Below are 13,285 nucleotides of genomic sequence, written 5' to 3'. Positions count from 1 at the left end.
CATCTACTTATGGGCCCAGCCTGACTTCTGTGGTCAAATGTAATATATAGTATTTCTGTATGAAGAAAGGACATTCTCTGCACTATGAAAATTCTTAGATAGGAAATTCTCATTTATAATGTCAAAAGGTGTCTTACCACATCAAAAAGGAAGACAGTTGTGGAAAGGTTGTAAAGAGAAAGATTTTAACATCACTATTACTATAGGATTTAATACATCTTATTCTTTTCATCAAATGATATAAAAGTGCAAGGTTAGATTGATCTAAAATTACTTTAAAAAGAGAATATATTTACCGTCCTTCTGTGAGCATAAGGAAAAGATTCAATTTCCTTATATATTAAAATCTACTTTTTCTTAAGACTTTGAGTGCAGATTTGTTTAACAAAGTTTACTGTTGAGACTAATAAAAACAGTGTTTTCCAAATGTACGTATTTAGGTCAGTTTGAGTCAACAGACATTACGCATGAGGAACAACTGTAATAGAACGACAGTATGACATTTAAAAACATGCGTTTAGTGGCAAATGTGCCTTACAGAGCCTTTAAACAATTAGAATCTTTTGTGAGGAAAAGAAGGGACACCAATACAGAGCCCTACCACTAACCAGAACACAAACAAAAAGAATTCTATTGTTAGAGCTATGTCAATGCATGAAGAAAATATCCTTTGGCATCCTTTTTAACCTATAGTGAATGATAAGTCAGATACTCTAAAGAGTAATAAGTAATGAAAAACAACTTCTAAAAAAAATGAAGCTATTTATATGCCAGGAAGTCTGTGTCCCAGAATACCATCTTAACTGGCTGATGAATAAAAGTGAAATGGTAAAATTAAATCAAAACTGTTTTCTTTTTGGCATTGATATCATAGCACCTAAGGTATGTGATAACTTTTTTCCATTTCTTGAAGTAAGTTTGATTGGCCATTCCAAGCTAATATTTCAGTGTACTTGGATGAAAATACTTTAAAATAGCATCTGATATAAAAAGTAAAGTCAAAGAAAACAATATGAATGTTCTGTTGTTTATGTTTCTTACAGACCTTTGCGAACAATGGAAGTGTTAAGAAGAGAATAAGCAGAAAACAAAACTTGACTTACCACAAATGAATCCTGTAGTGAGGTAAAGCCCTATTACGCTGGTACTAAAAGAGGCCGTGACCATTCCCAAACAGCATAATAAACCTCCTACCATTACCACTGGTCGGCTACCATATTTATTCACCAGAACACTACTTATGGGACCTGTGGTAGAGAGGAAATTAAGAAATGTTCAGTTGCTGGGTCATTTACTTATTTATTTTTAACAGCTGTTAATTTCAAAAGCACATTTTAATGATAAAAGAAAAATATCAGTCCACATAGAATATAATGAAGACTTTTCAATACTTCCTAACCACTTTGACTGGTTATCTTTATATATATGACAACACATAAAATAATAAATTAGAAGTGTTTAACATATAGTTTATGACCATAATCATTCGACTTTTGATGGAAAAGATTTTCAACAGGACTTGGCTATACTATCCAAATATTAAATAAATGCAGGCAAATTTATGTACCAACAATCTAGAGATTATAAAAATGACTTGTTTGTTATAATTTTATTTTCTAGGATAATACATGAGCACACACCCAGAGATCCTCTTAATTAGAGCTTAAATTGTTTTTTTCATTATACCACAGTATGACTTTTCTTTAATGCCATATTTCCTTGATTCTAAGATACCAACTGTTCTCATATGTTAGAAGTAAAGATGTCTCCCACTTGAGGCCTGTTAACAATCCCTGCTCATCAGGTGGGGGTCATAGGGAGCCATGGAGCTATCACCGCTATGCATGCTTGAATTTGGTTGTTATTTCTGCGGCTTGTTGGACAATAGCAATTCCTCATAATTCAATCAAACAATTTAATGGCCATTTGAAGGAGGAATTTGAATATGAATACTGACTATTGTCTAAAAAACCTTCTAATCTTATGTGTGAAACATGAACACTGAGAACTCAGACTCAAAAACTAATTTAGGGGAGCCAGACACTGAATGGGAAGAGGTTTTAGGAATGCTTTACTCAATTTATTTAATGCACATTTCCCAATGCATGCGTGTGGGGTGCATGTGCGTGTGTACATATAAAATGCAGGAGTGATTAAAATTATTAAAATCATCTATGTTTAACTGTGTCTAAAAAAGCTCTTTTGGTAGTTATAAGATAAAACTTCTAAATATTAATAAAGTGTGTTTTATTTTAATCACTCCTTTTTTTTTGGTGGTGCATCATAAAATAATGGCGCAACTTAACAACTGAGAGCATCTTAGATTCAGTGAAAGCCCACACTATTTTATGAGACCTATCAATGTGTAAATAGTTTGATTTGACACGTCTTTCTTAACTTAAAATTATATTTCATCTAAAACAAGGGCTATTGCTTTCGGGGGAAAATATTACATTAGGTCAGAATTCTCAGTCCAATATTTAGCCTAGAAAAAATTTAAATGATTTTTAGTTAATAAATACTGTAACTTAAAAAACTTGCTAAGTGCAATTTACTGCATTTGAGAATTTCTACATGGATATATTTAAACTACAATGAGATTCACTTGTCAATGCAGCTTTATTCTTTCACACAACTGTAGTTATTGTTTTTATTCTTTAAATATAAGTTTGAAATAAAAACTTCATGGCCTAATACTACTCCACAATATGCTTTGAAAACTAACTGGTAAAAAGACAATTTTTTTTAAAAGACGTAATGTGACAAAAAGAACTCAAAAATAGAGTACCACTTTTGCATTTAATACTCCCCCAAAAAATAAACTAAAAAAGACCATATGAAAGATAGATCTATAAAACAACGGAACTGAGGGGGAAATCAATGAAAATTGTTCAAGATAATGTGAAAATAATAGATTTCGATCCCTAATATGGTAAAAACTCATATGATTTAGGAAATGAGCATTTTCATTAAAAAGCACACAGCTAAATTCAAATTGCTTTTGTGAAAAACAAATTGATTGGCTTTGATGAATTATTCAACTTAAGTGTGGGTTCCTTGTCTTAAAATTACTTAACCAGTTCACTTTACTTTAATTCAATTCAGCTGAAATCAGTTCAATGCACTATTTCTCGAGATTCTAGTATAAAACCAGTTGACACATGCCAAGATAAAATAATAAAAACACAACAATAATCATCAACCTATTATAATACAAAGGGAGACATTATAAAGTTATAATTTAAGAACTGTGATGGATGCTTTGATATACATTAGACTATCAGAATGAATCCAAAGGCATTTACCAATTACTTGGACTAATAACAATTTTCTCAGTATCATTGCTATTATGTATACAATTTTCTATGTGATGCCTGGATAACTCACAAATGTACTAATTATTAAAATTTATAAATGTGTTTGCTTAAATGGTGTAAATTTAAATTTGAACATAGGCAATGAATCACAACTTAATTTGCAATTATTTATAAATAATTATATCTATAGTTCAGGATAATCACATCAAGGCTTCTTTTTCCATGACTGTGATTAAGAGTGGCTACTAAAGAAAACATTTGGAGATGCTGATTTTTTTCTTTTTTTGAAGAGACTGATAATTTCTACTGTGATATCAGTGAAGATGCAATGAGAGTTCTAATTTTAACAAATTATTTTACTTTAAATAATATACTTTAGCTAAGTGATAATCTATTAGACAATCTATAAGGGATGTATTTACATAATTCATCTATAATTTTTTCTAGCAAAAAAGATATAGTTTTTAGGTTGATTTCTTTAGAAACCAAAGCTTAATCAAATCCTTAATATGAAATATATACAAAATGTCATAAAATATTTCTACTTTATAATAGTTATAGACCTAATTAAAATTATGATACAGAACAAAATATATTTATTTTGTAAAGAATCTTTAAATGCTTAACATTAGCTTGAGGAGGCATCTAACATCATATATAAAATACGCTATCCAATACCTAGCTCTCTCCAACATACAAACAGCTTGGTATATTGTATTAACAAGAAAGATAAGAGTTCCAAGAAAATAAATAAATTCTTATCACATATGATTTTTGTTAAACATGAACTAGCCTCACAGCTGTCCCTTGTTGATGAATTTCAGGCCTAATTATAATTCTGAGGTCACTTATTCATTTATCTATTAATTCAATCAGGATGGAAGTTTCTACTCAGCATATATTTTTCAAGTAATCATGATGTTTAATCATTAGTTAAGTCAGAAAAGAAAATTCTCTACCTGCTGAGAGTTACATCTGAGCCCCTTTCTAGATAGAGCAAAGGTACTGTTCATCCAAATGCTTTGTTCTATTTATTTGTTGAGCAGTTTAAAAAATGATGTGCAAGAATCCTATTGTCTTATTTCCTAAAAAACGTTCGCACAAGTATCAGGCTATATCTAAATCAGACTGATCTACCCACTAATTTCTTCTGCTCCAGCTTTCCAAACTATCTCAGAATTTTTAGTGTCAAGCTTAACAGTCACTTTCACGGTGGCCGTGAAGCTGTAAAGGAGAACTTCATCAGAGAGCAGTGTAACGATCACAGTGCGGTCACCCATACTTCAGCTTCGTTTTTCTCAAAGCTACTTCTGTCCTTTATGGCTGTGGCTCCATAACACTCATTCTGGTAAGGAAGCTTATGTGCATTCTTACAAATTACAGAGAGGGCCCATTCTTAGAACTCCTGTTGTATTTTAGCTGGACACACACACACACACACTCCACAACACTTATAAATCCTCTATTTCATCTGTTTGAGTCTTGTTCCTACATCTTATTCTAAGCTCTATGATGGTAATTGCCATATATATTATTATTATTCTACAATTGTTCATTAATTTATTGAGTTATTACTCTTTGCAGGCAGTGTGCTAAGAACTGTGCATGCATTTACTACGTATGATTTTTGTGGAAATCTTATCATTAGAGCAATGTAACAATTGATAAAACTGAGACATGCCTAGTGTTGATAACTTGTTCAAGGTCACAACAATATAAGTGGTAAAATGTGGATAGGAGCCAGGGTCATCTGATTATAAAAACTTGTACTTTTCACTACTGTGTAGAAAAGAATTAACATTATCAGATATGAGGCTTCCATCCTCAGAAAGGCCTGATTGCAAGGCTGGCTCTTGACTGGCACCTGGGAACTTGGGATTTCAGAAGTGTTTCCTAACTGATAAGAGTGGCTCACTGTGCCTGAACTGTTTTACAACGTGGTTGATGCTGAACATCCGCCTTCCTTCCCAGAGGCTGTTGGCTAGCAACCCAACAGAAATCTCAAACTCTGAGTCTCTCATGAGCTTTCTGATAGTCAACACATCACCTACATTGTCACAACTAGTTGCTGGATTAAGCCCATCCTTTTTGATTCCACTGGGAGAGGACTCTTGGAAGTTTACATTTGATTTCTCCTGTACTTTGATTCATGTGCTTTTCCCATTCCTGATACTGTTTTGCATTCTTTCATTGTCATAAATCATAGCCGTGAAAAAAAACATTGTTGAGTCCTATGAATCTTTCTAGTTAATCATGACACCTGAAAGTGGTCTTGGGGATTCTGAATACCATTACTACAGTGTATCTTTTCTAATTTCAAGTTTTACATATAGTTATAAACAAGTGGTTTTTCTTTTGTTAAATATTTTAAAAATGTATGGCCTATATATATATGAATTAGTCTATTCTATTATTATTCTGTTCTGTAAATATGAACTCATAGTGCTTGTTTTTATTTCCTTTGTATATGGCAAGAGTACATGACAAATGCTGTGAGAAAATCTGGAGACTATGTTATGTAATGAACATTTCATAAAATATATTTGATCAATCTAAAACCATGAATTGGAATTGAGTATCAATTTGAGCTATATAAAAATTTTATGCATAGCATAAACGCTAACAGAAGAATGATAAACTGCTATAATTTATTTTTCATTTGCTTTATTTCAAATTTGTATATGTGGTATCCTGTCAAATCAAATGATAAAAAGCACTACTGCAGGACTGGGAAAAAGTTGTTTGCAATTACAGAAATTTATCTGTGTTTACTACTCTAGTATTTTTCTTACTGACAGGAGCTTTCAAAATTTGAAAGATTTTTTGAAGAGATTTTTTTGGATTAAAAAACTGTTGCTATTTTAATTTGGACAGAGGATGGGAGCCTCTTCATTAACTATTTGTTTGCCTGAGGTTTATCCCTCCACTGATGTTGGGATTAAAAATTCACCTGGTGTCTTTCTCCATGTGATCTCTTTTAAGGTCAATGAAAAACATGACAGGAGAATCCCTAATAATCAGGAAGCAGCTATTACATTTGCCTTTACAAAGAATGGAGCTATAAATGTTATCCAAGGGGGCGTCTTGGTGGTTCAGTGGATTAAAGCCTCTGCCTTTGGCTCAGGTCAAGATCTCAGGGTCCTGGGATCGAGTCCTGCATCGGACTCTCTGCTCCACAGGGAGCCCGCTTACCCCCCTCTCTCTGCCTGTCTCTGCCTACTTGTGATCTCTGTCAAATAAATAAATAAAATCTTAAAAATAAATAAATAAATAAATGTCATCCAGGTAAATCATCTTCAGTTAGAATGTTGCTGAACGATAATTGTGCCAATTTGACTCAACAGAGCGCATCCAGCACTCACAAAAGACGAATCTTTTCGGCAGATACTCATAGCACATTCACTCAACTAGTATTTCATAGTATGCTCATTCAACTAGTATTTCAAATTTTAAGTAAAGATTTTTGAATGAATGGTTTGAGTAACTGTAGAAATCAAGAGTGGGGTTAGTTAATATGATAGGTACACCTGACGCATAACAGGAACAGAGGGGACTGGAGGGGGACATGGTCTATAAACTCATCTTCGCATTTGTTGTTCCCTCTGTTTGACATATGTTCCCTTTAATACATGAATGGCTTATTCTTCTCATACTCAGGTCTCTGCAGATATATGAGCTCCCCAGAAAGACTTCTCACCATTGCAATAAGATAAACCTACAAAACCTTAATAAAGTACTAACTGCTATTTTAAAATACACCGAAACATCAATAGCTAATTTCCCACACCTTCTATATTAAACATTTTTCTTTCTTCATGTATCTCAATACCTGTCTGCCATCAGTGTGGTTGTGAGAAAAGTTCTCGACTTTTACTTTAATGAGAAGATGGTTATTTTTATGTTCCCTCATCTTTTCCTCTCTTTACATAAACTTCTGCATTTCTATATTCATTTGACCACAGATTGCTCCAAACTGGCATCATCACAGCTGTTTAAAGAGATGCTCATTCTATTTGTATAGGGGGCGAGGGTAGAGAATAGACAAACTGACATCTTACCAAAACCTTTTACTACAAATCAAAGGGTTTAAAAAAGTGAGCATTCTGTGCCTCTGGACAGAAATGCCAAACAACCTTGTTGGTGTTTACAGGTTACATTATTCCCCATCAGAAAAGATGTTTTTACTTATTTAAGGCTGGCACAGTGGCCACATAAAACAAACAAAACAAAAAAACATTTCTTTGAGACATGGCACATTTCTAAACTCTTCATATATAAGAGCACATGTAATCTCTGTAATCGCTCCAAAAGTTGGCAGTATTTCTTCATTCCATTTCATACGTAAGGAAACTGCCGTGCAAAGCAACAGTTTGCCAGGATTGCTTGAGCACTCTGCTATGGCAGCCTGGGCTGGAGCATGCCTCGCACTCCCATGAAATGCCATTTTTCCTGGGACAAGTGATTACATCTTTTACATGTATGATGCTCATTTCTTCAAAATAAAATATGCAATATTTATACTTTACATTGCCTGCTCTTTGGGGTAATTTTTAAGAAGGCAGAAAAAAATAAGACTATATTGCTGAAACTGTTGGTTACCTACACAAGAGCCATGACCCCTTCCTTCTTCCTAAATGAATCCCGATTTTGTTTAATACTTAATCTCTTTTGTGACACCCCCAGGCTTAGCTCATGGGAGTGAATCATAAGTACAGTAAGGCAATCATGATAAGACCAATTCCATTACCAAATATTGGCTTAAACATGAGCATTTGGGGCAATTTTAGGGTAAAGTTTTCTGGGGGCTTCAGGGAAAAGATGTCCTTAGTCTTATAAAGCAATAAAATGCCTCTGTAGGTGCCACAGTCATCTTTCTACAATGAACAGTGCTTGAAAATGAGAGATATTTAAGTCACTGATTAGACCAAAGAGCCAATAAAATCGACCAAACCAGAAGGGTGGTTCAGTGGGTTAAAGCCTCTGCCTTGAGCTCAGGTCATGATCCCAGAGTCCTGGGATCGAGCCCCGCATGGGGCTCTCTGCTCAGCAGGGAGCCTGCTTCCCTTCCTCTCTCTTCCTGTCTCTCTGCCTACCTGTGATCTCTGTCTGTCAAATAAATAAATAAAATCTTAAAAAAAAAAAAAAATCAACCAAACCAGAAGCTACTATGCACAAACTTCTTGTGATATGACATAAAACTTAACTATTGGTCACTTTACAAATGGACACTGGATTTTTGCCTGCTTACTGTCTAAGACAACTTAATATAATAATAGAAAAAAATTCAGTTCCTATTAAAAATTTCATAAAATCTGTTAATATTATCTCACATCTCACACTAAAAAGTAGTTAACATCTGCTAAATACCCTCTTTTCCTCTTAAGCTTAAAAGGTTACTTAGTTTCACAGAATTATCCCAGTGTGATTTAACTGCAGAACATTTAAAGTGATTCTGATATTTTTCCAATTTGTTATACTCAATTAAATGTTATAATAATTTAACCTCAATAGAATTTTTGAAACGTGGACATGTAATTCATAATGGATCTTAGAATATACATATTTCCATCAGGTAAGTTCAATTTGTAAATCGAGGGTTCATACCTATCTTAGGCAACTAATTAGCAATATGACCATTTCTAAAGCATGCTAACATATATTTCTGTTCATGGATATTTTTCCCTCATAATTCTTACTGTACATAGAACACTGCATGAAGTCCTATGAAATTTTATATTCTTTCCCTCTATTCTTCAAAATTAGTTTTAAATAACATTATCATAATGCATTACATGAACCCATCTGTCTAATATAATCTCCTAGCCCCCTAGCTTCTCTACTACTTTTGTTCCTCTCTCCTTAGTATTAATATTCTACTTTGTGATACATCTATTTGCATATTTGTACTAATCACTAGAATTTCATCTCTTGGAGGGCTAAGGGCATACTGTGACTCATTTATAATTTACTGAGGCTTAAGACAAATTATTTTATATAGTAGATAGTAATTATCTTTATTTAATTAGATTAAATTATTTTCTAAGTTGATTTAGAATTGTCATATGATGCCACCATCACTTCATTGGAATGATATCAGTATTTATCATAGCAGACAAGGCTTTAAAGAAGGCGTTTAATCTACTGGGTTTCTTTTTCTCCTTCTCTAAACTATATATAAAACAAAAAATACAACATGTATGCCAAGCTAAAGATCATTTTAGAGACATGTACATGATCTCCATTCATTTTAACTCTTCTCTTTAAGAGGGCCTTGGTTTGTGAGTAAAAACTAATTTTAAGCAAACAAAATTCCTCACTAAAGGTATGAGGTCCACTTACCCCAACATCCCTGTCCCTATCTACTACGATATTTGACAGGATATAGTGTTGCTGTATGTAGATGTATTTGTGTGTGGACAGGTGTGTTTTGAACCTAAGGGACACAGTACCAAGAGAATGTGCTCCCATTCTCTTTTGTGCACTTTTTTTTTTAAGGATTTTATTTATTTGACAGACAGAGATCACAAGTAGGCAGAGAGGCAGGCAGAGAGAGAGAGAGAAAGGAGGAAGCAGGCTCCCTGCCAAGCAGAGAGCCCGATGCGGGGCTCGATCCCAGGACCCTGGGATTACGACCCCAGCCGAAGGCAGGGGCTTTAACCCACTGAGCCACCCAGGCGCCCGTCTTTTGTGAACTTTTTACGTAACTTCTGGTATAAACTTCTACAGAGTGATAACAGTTAGTATTCTCTACTCATTCCAAGGAATAGTCATCATCAGTGAAATATTAGTCCGCCTTTATCTAATACTCTTGGTTATTGACTCTACATTCATTTTTTCCTGATTTCTCTTTTGAGAAAACATGGATTCCTTTCAGGAGTCTGCTTTTCTCTGCACAGCCATGTGCTCAGAGAATTATGGAGCTGGGAGTAAATCCTGGTTTACATAATGAGCCAATTGTGATAGTCTCATTCCATTCTCCATTGAATGATTGAGGGGTGGGCTTATGACACAATTCTGACCAGTGAGACAGGAGTGGAAATCTAGCAATTTCTGGGAAAAGTTCTCCTCTACTTAAAAAGAGATACAAAGAAATCACTAAGTGTTGCCTCATATATGCATATTACCGAGCAGCCATCTTGTGAATATGAAGAGAGCTGGATGAAGGAAAAGCTGAAGCACAGAGCCTAGAAGTTCCAGGAGCACCAAAGGCAAGTGGCAACCTAATAGAGGCATTCTAGGGTCACTCTATATTTTAAATTCTTGTTAAATGAGGGAATGTGTTTACTTAGGGCTTAAGCCTATTGAAGGTTTAAGCTGAAAGCATCCTAGCAGATAAACCTGCAGTAAAATAGATGACTTTCCCTTAAATATTGGGGTATAATGAAGGATAGGGTTGGATATACCAAGAGTCATCACAACAGAAAAACTGTGGTTCAATCACATGTCTCACTGAAAAGCTGTAATTTTACTCGGAAGATCTGGGTATTTTGTTTTATAGCTTGTTTTACAGGTTTCCCTAAGTAAGTGGCACTCATGAATTTATTGTACTACATGCATCCATAAATTAAATAAAAACTTTAAGTTGACAAGGGTTTACTGATGTTCTGAATATCATGGGGGTTTAGATAAAATGTATGATGTTGTCTAGACGGTCTTTGTGTTTATATTTTAACCTCTCCTTAACAACTATCTTTTACACATACACACATATATGAATTCAAAATAAAATTTTAAGAAAGATTAAGAATGTCTTCAGAAGGGCACCTGGGTAGCTGAGTCAGTTAAGCATCTGACTCTGGATTTCGGCTCAGGTCATGATCTTGGGGTTGTGGACTGGAGCCCGAGGTCAGGCTCTGCGCTAAGTGGGAAATCTACTTGTCCTTCTCCCTCTGCTCTCCCCCCTGCACTCTCTCTCTCTCCAAAATAAACAAATAAAGTAAAAAAAAAAAAAAAAAAGAATGGCCTCATAAATCTCATTATTTATTATTAATTTGGGACATACATTTTTAATCTTGTAACACTGCTATCTACTCAGGGAAATAAATAAATAAACACACACACACACACACACACACACACACACACATTCACAATAAGACATTTTATAGCCTTTGGCATCATCCAGAACCTCTATGAGTGGATCTAGCTATAACAGTATTGAGAAGGAAGTCTAAAATGAATGAATGAATGAGTGAATGAAACCAACAGCTTAGCAAATAAATGATGTATGCTATTCTTGTATACATGAATCAACAAATTCCAGAAAGTACCATATGCTACTTGTGGCAATAGCACCTCCCGTGAAGGCCAACGGAAACAGGAGTGAACTGACAGATGAACAGGGAACACTGGTTCTCAGAAGTAACCTTGTCACAATACTTAAGGAAAAAGGAAGGTATTGGCAGAATATTTCTATTTAAAACAGGGTTTTAAAATGTCCTAGACAGAACGTAGGAAATAATAGAAAAAGTGAAGGAGTTAAGTGTAAACATCTGGAAATGTGAGTTCAAAGCAAAACCAAAGGATGGAGAAGTATACTGATCACTTGGTACAGAAAAGTAAGAAATTAGACACATACAAAAATAAGCCTAAGGTCACCAAAACTGAAGACAAGTGTGGATTTTCGGAAGGGAAAGAGAAACCCAAGGGAAGAGTGATACTACATCTCAGGGAATTAAAACTAGAGTCATGAAGAGAAACCCGAGAAGGGAGGGAACAATTGTGACACTTGAGACAGACACTTGATAGGTATGAGATTTAAATCATATTTTTATGGAGAATAGATATGGAGGAGTAAGGAGTATTTCTCAGCACTGACACATGCTGGTGAAATAATTAAATCATTGTGTTAAGATATAAAGAACAAAGAAGATGTTGGAGAAAAGTAGAGTGAGAGAAATATAAGCCCATTTCTCAGAAACAAACAAAAATATGTTTTCCATAGATTAATGAGTAATAAATTCTGAAGGTTTCTAGGAACAAATCAGAATAGATTATTTAAAGATTTTTTTAAAAGCCTAGAATAGATCCCAACATGTTTGTCAATTAAAACTAAACTTTTTCGGGGCGCCTGGGTGGCTCAGTGGTTTAAGCCGCTGCCTTCGGCTCAGGTCATGATCTCAGGGTCCTGGGATCGAGTCCCGCATTGGGCTCTCTGCTCGGCAGGGAGCCTGCTTCCCTCTCACTCTCTCTGCCTGCCTCTCTGCCTAGTTGTGATCTCTCTCTGTCAAATAAATAAATAAAATCTTAAAAAAAACAAAACAAAAAAAAAAAAAAACTAAACTTTTTCTTTCTGTACATTTAGGTCAAAGAAATATAGAAAATAGCACACCAATCTTTTTGAAGACATTTTACCATATCTGTAATGAAATTCTAGTATACAACATGGAAAATGTGAGCTGACTTGAGGGATTAATGGGTATGTTAGTATAATGGTAATAATTAATATTAACCAAAACTATAGGAAGTATCCTAATTGTCTGCAATGAAAACTGGCAAGTCCCACCCAGGTCAACATTTCACACTGACTTCAAGAAATAGAGAACTTGTGATTACAAAAAAAAAAAAAAAAAAAAAAAAAAAAATTCACCTACATTATCAGAGCTTATTTTTTTAAAATTGTATATGTTTAAGGTGTACAGCATGATGATCTTATGTGTATATATTGTGAAATAATAACCACAGTCAAACTAAGTAACATATCCATCACCTCTCATAGCTACCTTGTGTGTGTGTGTGTGTGTGTGTGTGTGGTAAGAACTTATGAAATCTATTTTTATAGCAAATTTCAGGTATAGATTATTTACCTATTATTCAGGTATAGATTATTATTTTTTCTAAAGATTTTATTTATTTGACATAGAGAGGAAGAAAGAGCAGGGGGAGCAACAGGCAGAGGGAAGAGGGGGAAGCAGGCCCCCTGCTGAGCAGGGAGCTTGACGTTGGGCTCTATCCCAGGACCCTAGGAT

General features: G+C 34.5%; 1 protein-coding gene across 6 annotated transcripts in view; it reads right to left on the bottom strand.

Annotated features, from left to right (window-relative positions):
• Positions 1-13,285, bottom strand: part of SLC16A7 (solute carrier family 16 member 7) — a 185,454-nt gene that overhangs the window by 16,984 nt on the left and 155,185 nt on the right. For all 6 annotated transcript variants that reach the window (XM_046011628.1, XM_046011629.1, XM_046011630.1 and 3 more), the window contains one exon: positions 1,104-1,247. In XM_046011628.1, coding sequence (XP_045867584.1) covers positions 1,104-1,247 — 144 coding nt within the window. The remainder of the gene's footprint in view (positions 1-1,103; positions 1,248-13,285) is intronic.

Source organism: Meles meles, chromosome 7 (assembly GCF_922984935.1).
Source record: "Meles meles chromosome 7, mMelMel3.1 paternal haplotype, whole genome shotgun sequence".
Taxonomy (NCBI): domain Eukaryota; kingdom Metazoa; phylum Chordata; class Mammalia; order Carnivora; family Mustelidae; genus Meles; species Meles meles.
The sequence above is the reverse complement of the archived record's forward strand: the minus strand, read 5'-3'. Positions and strand labels throughout refer to the sequence as shown.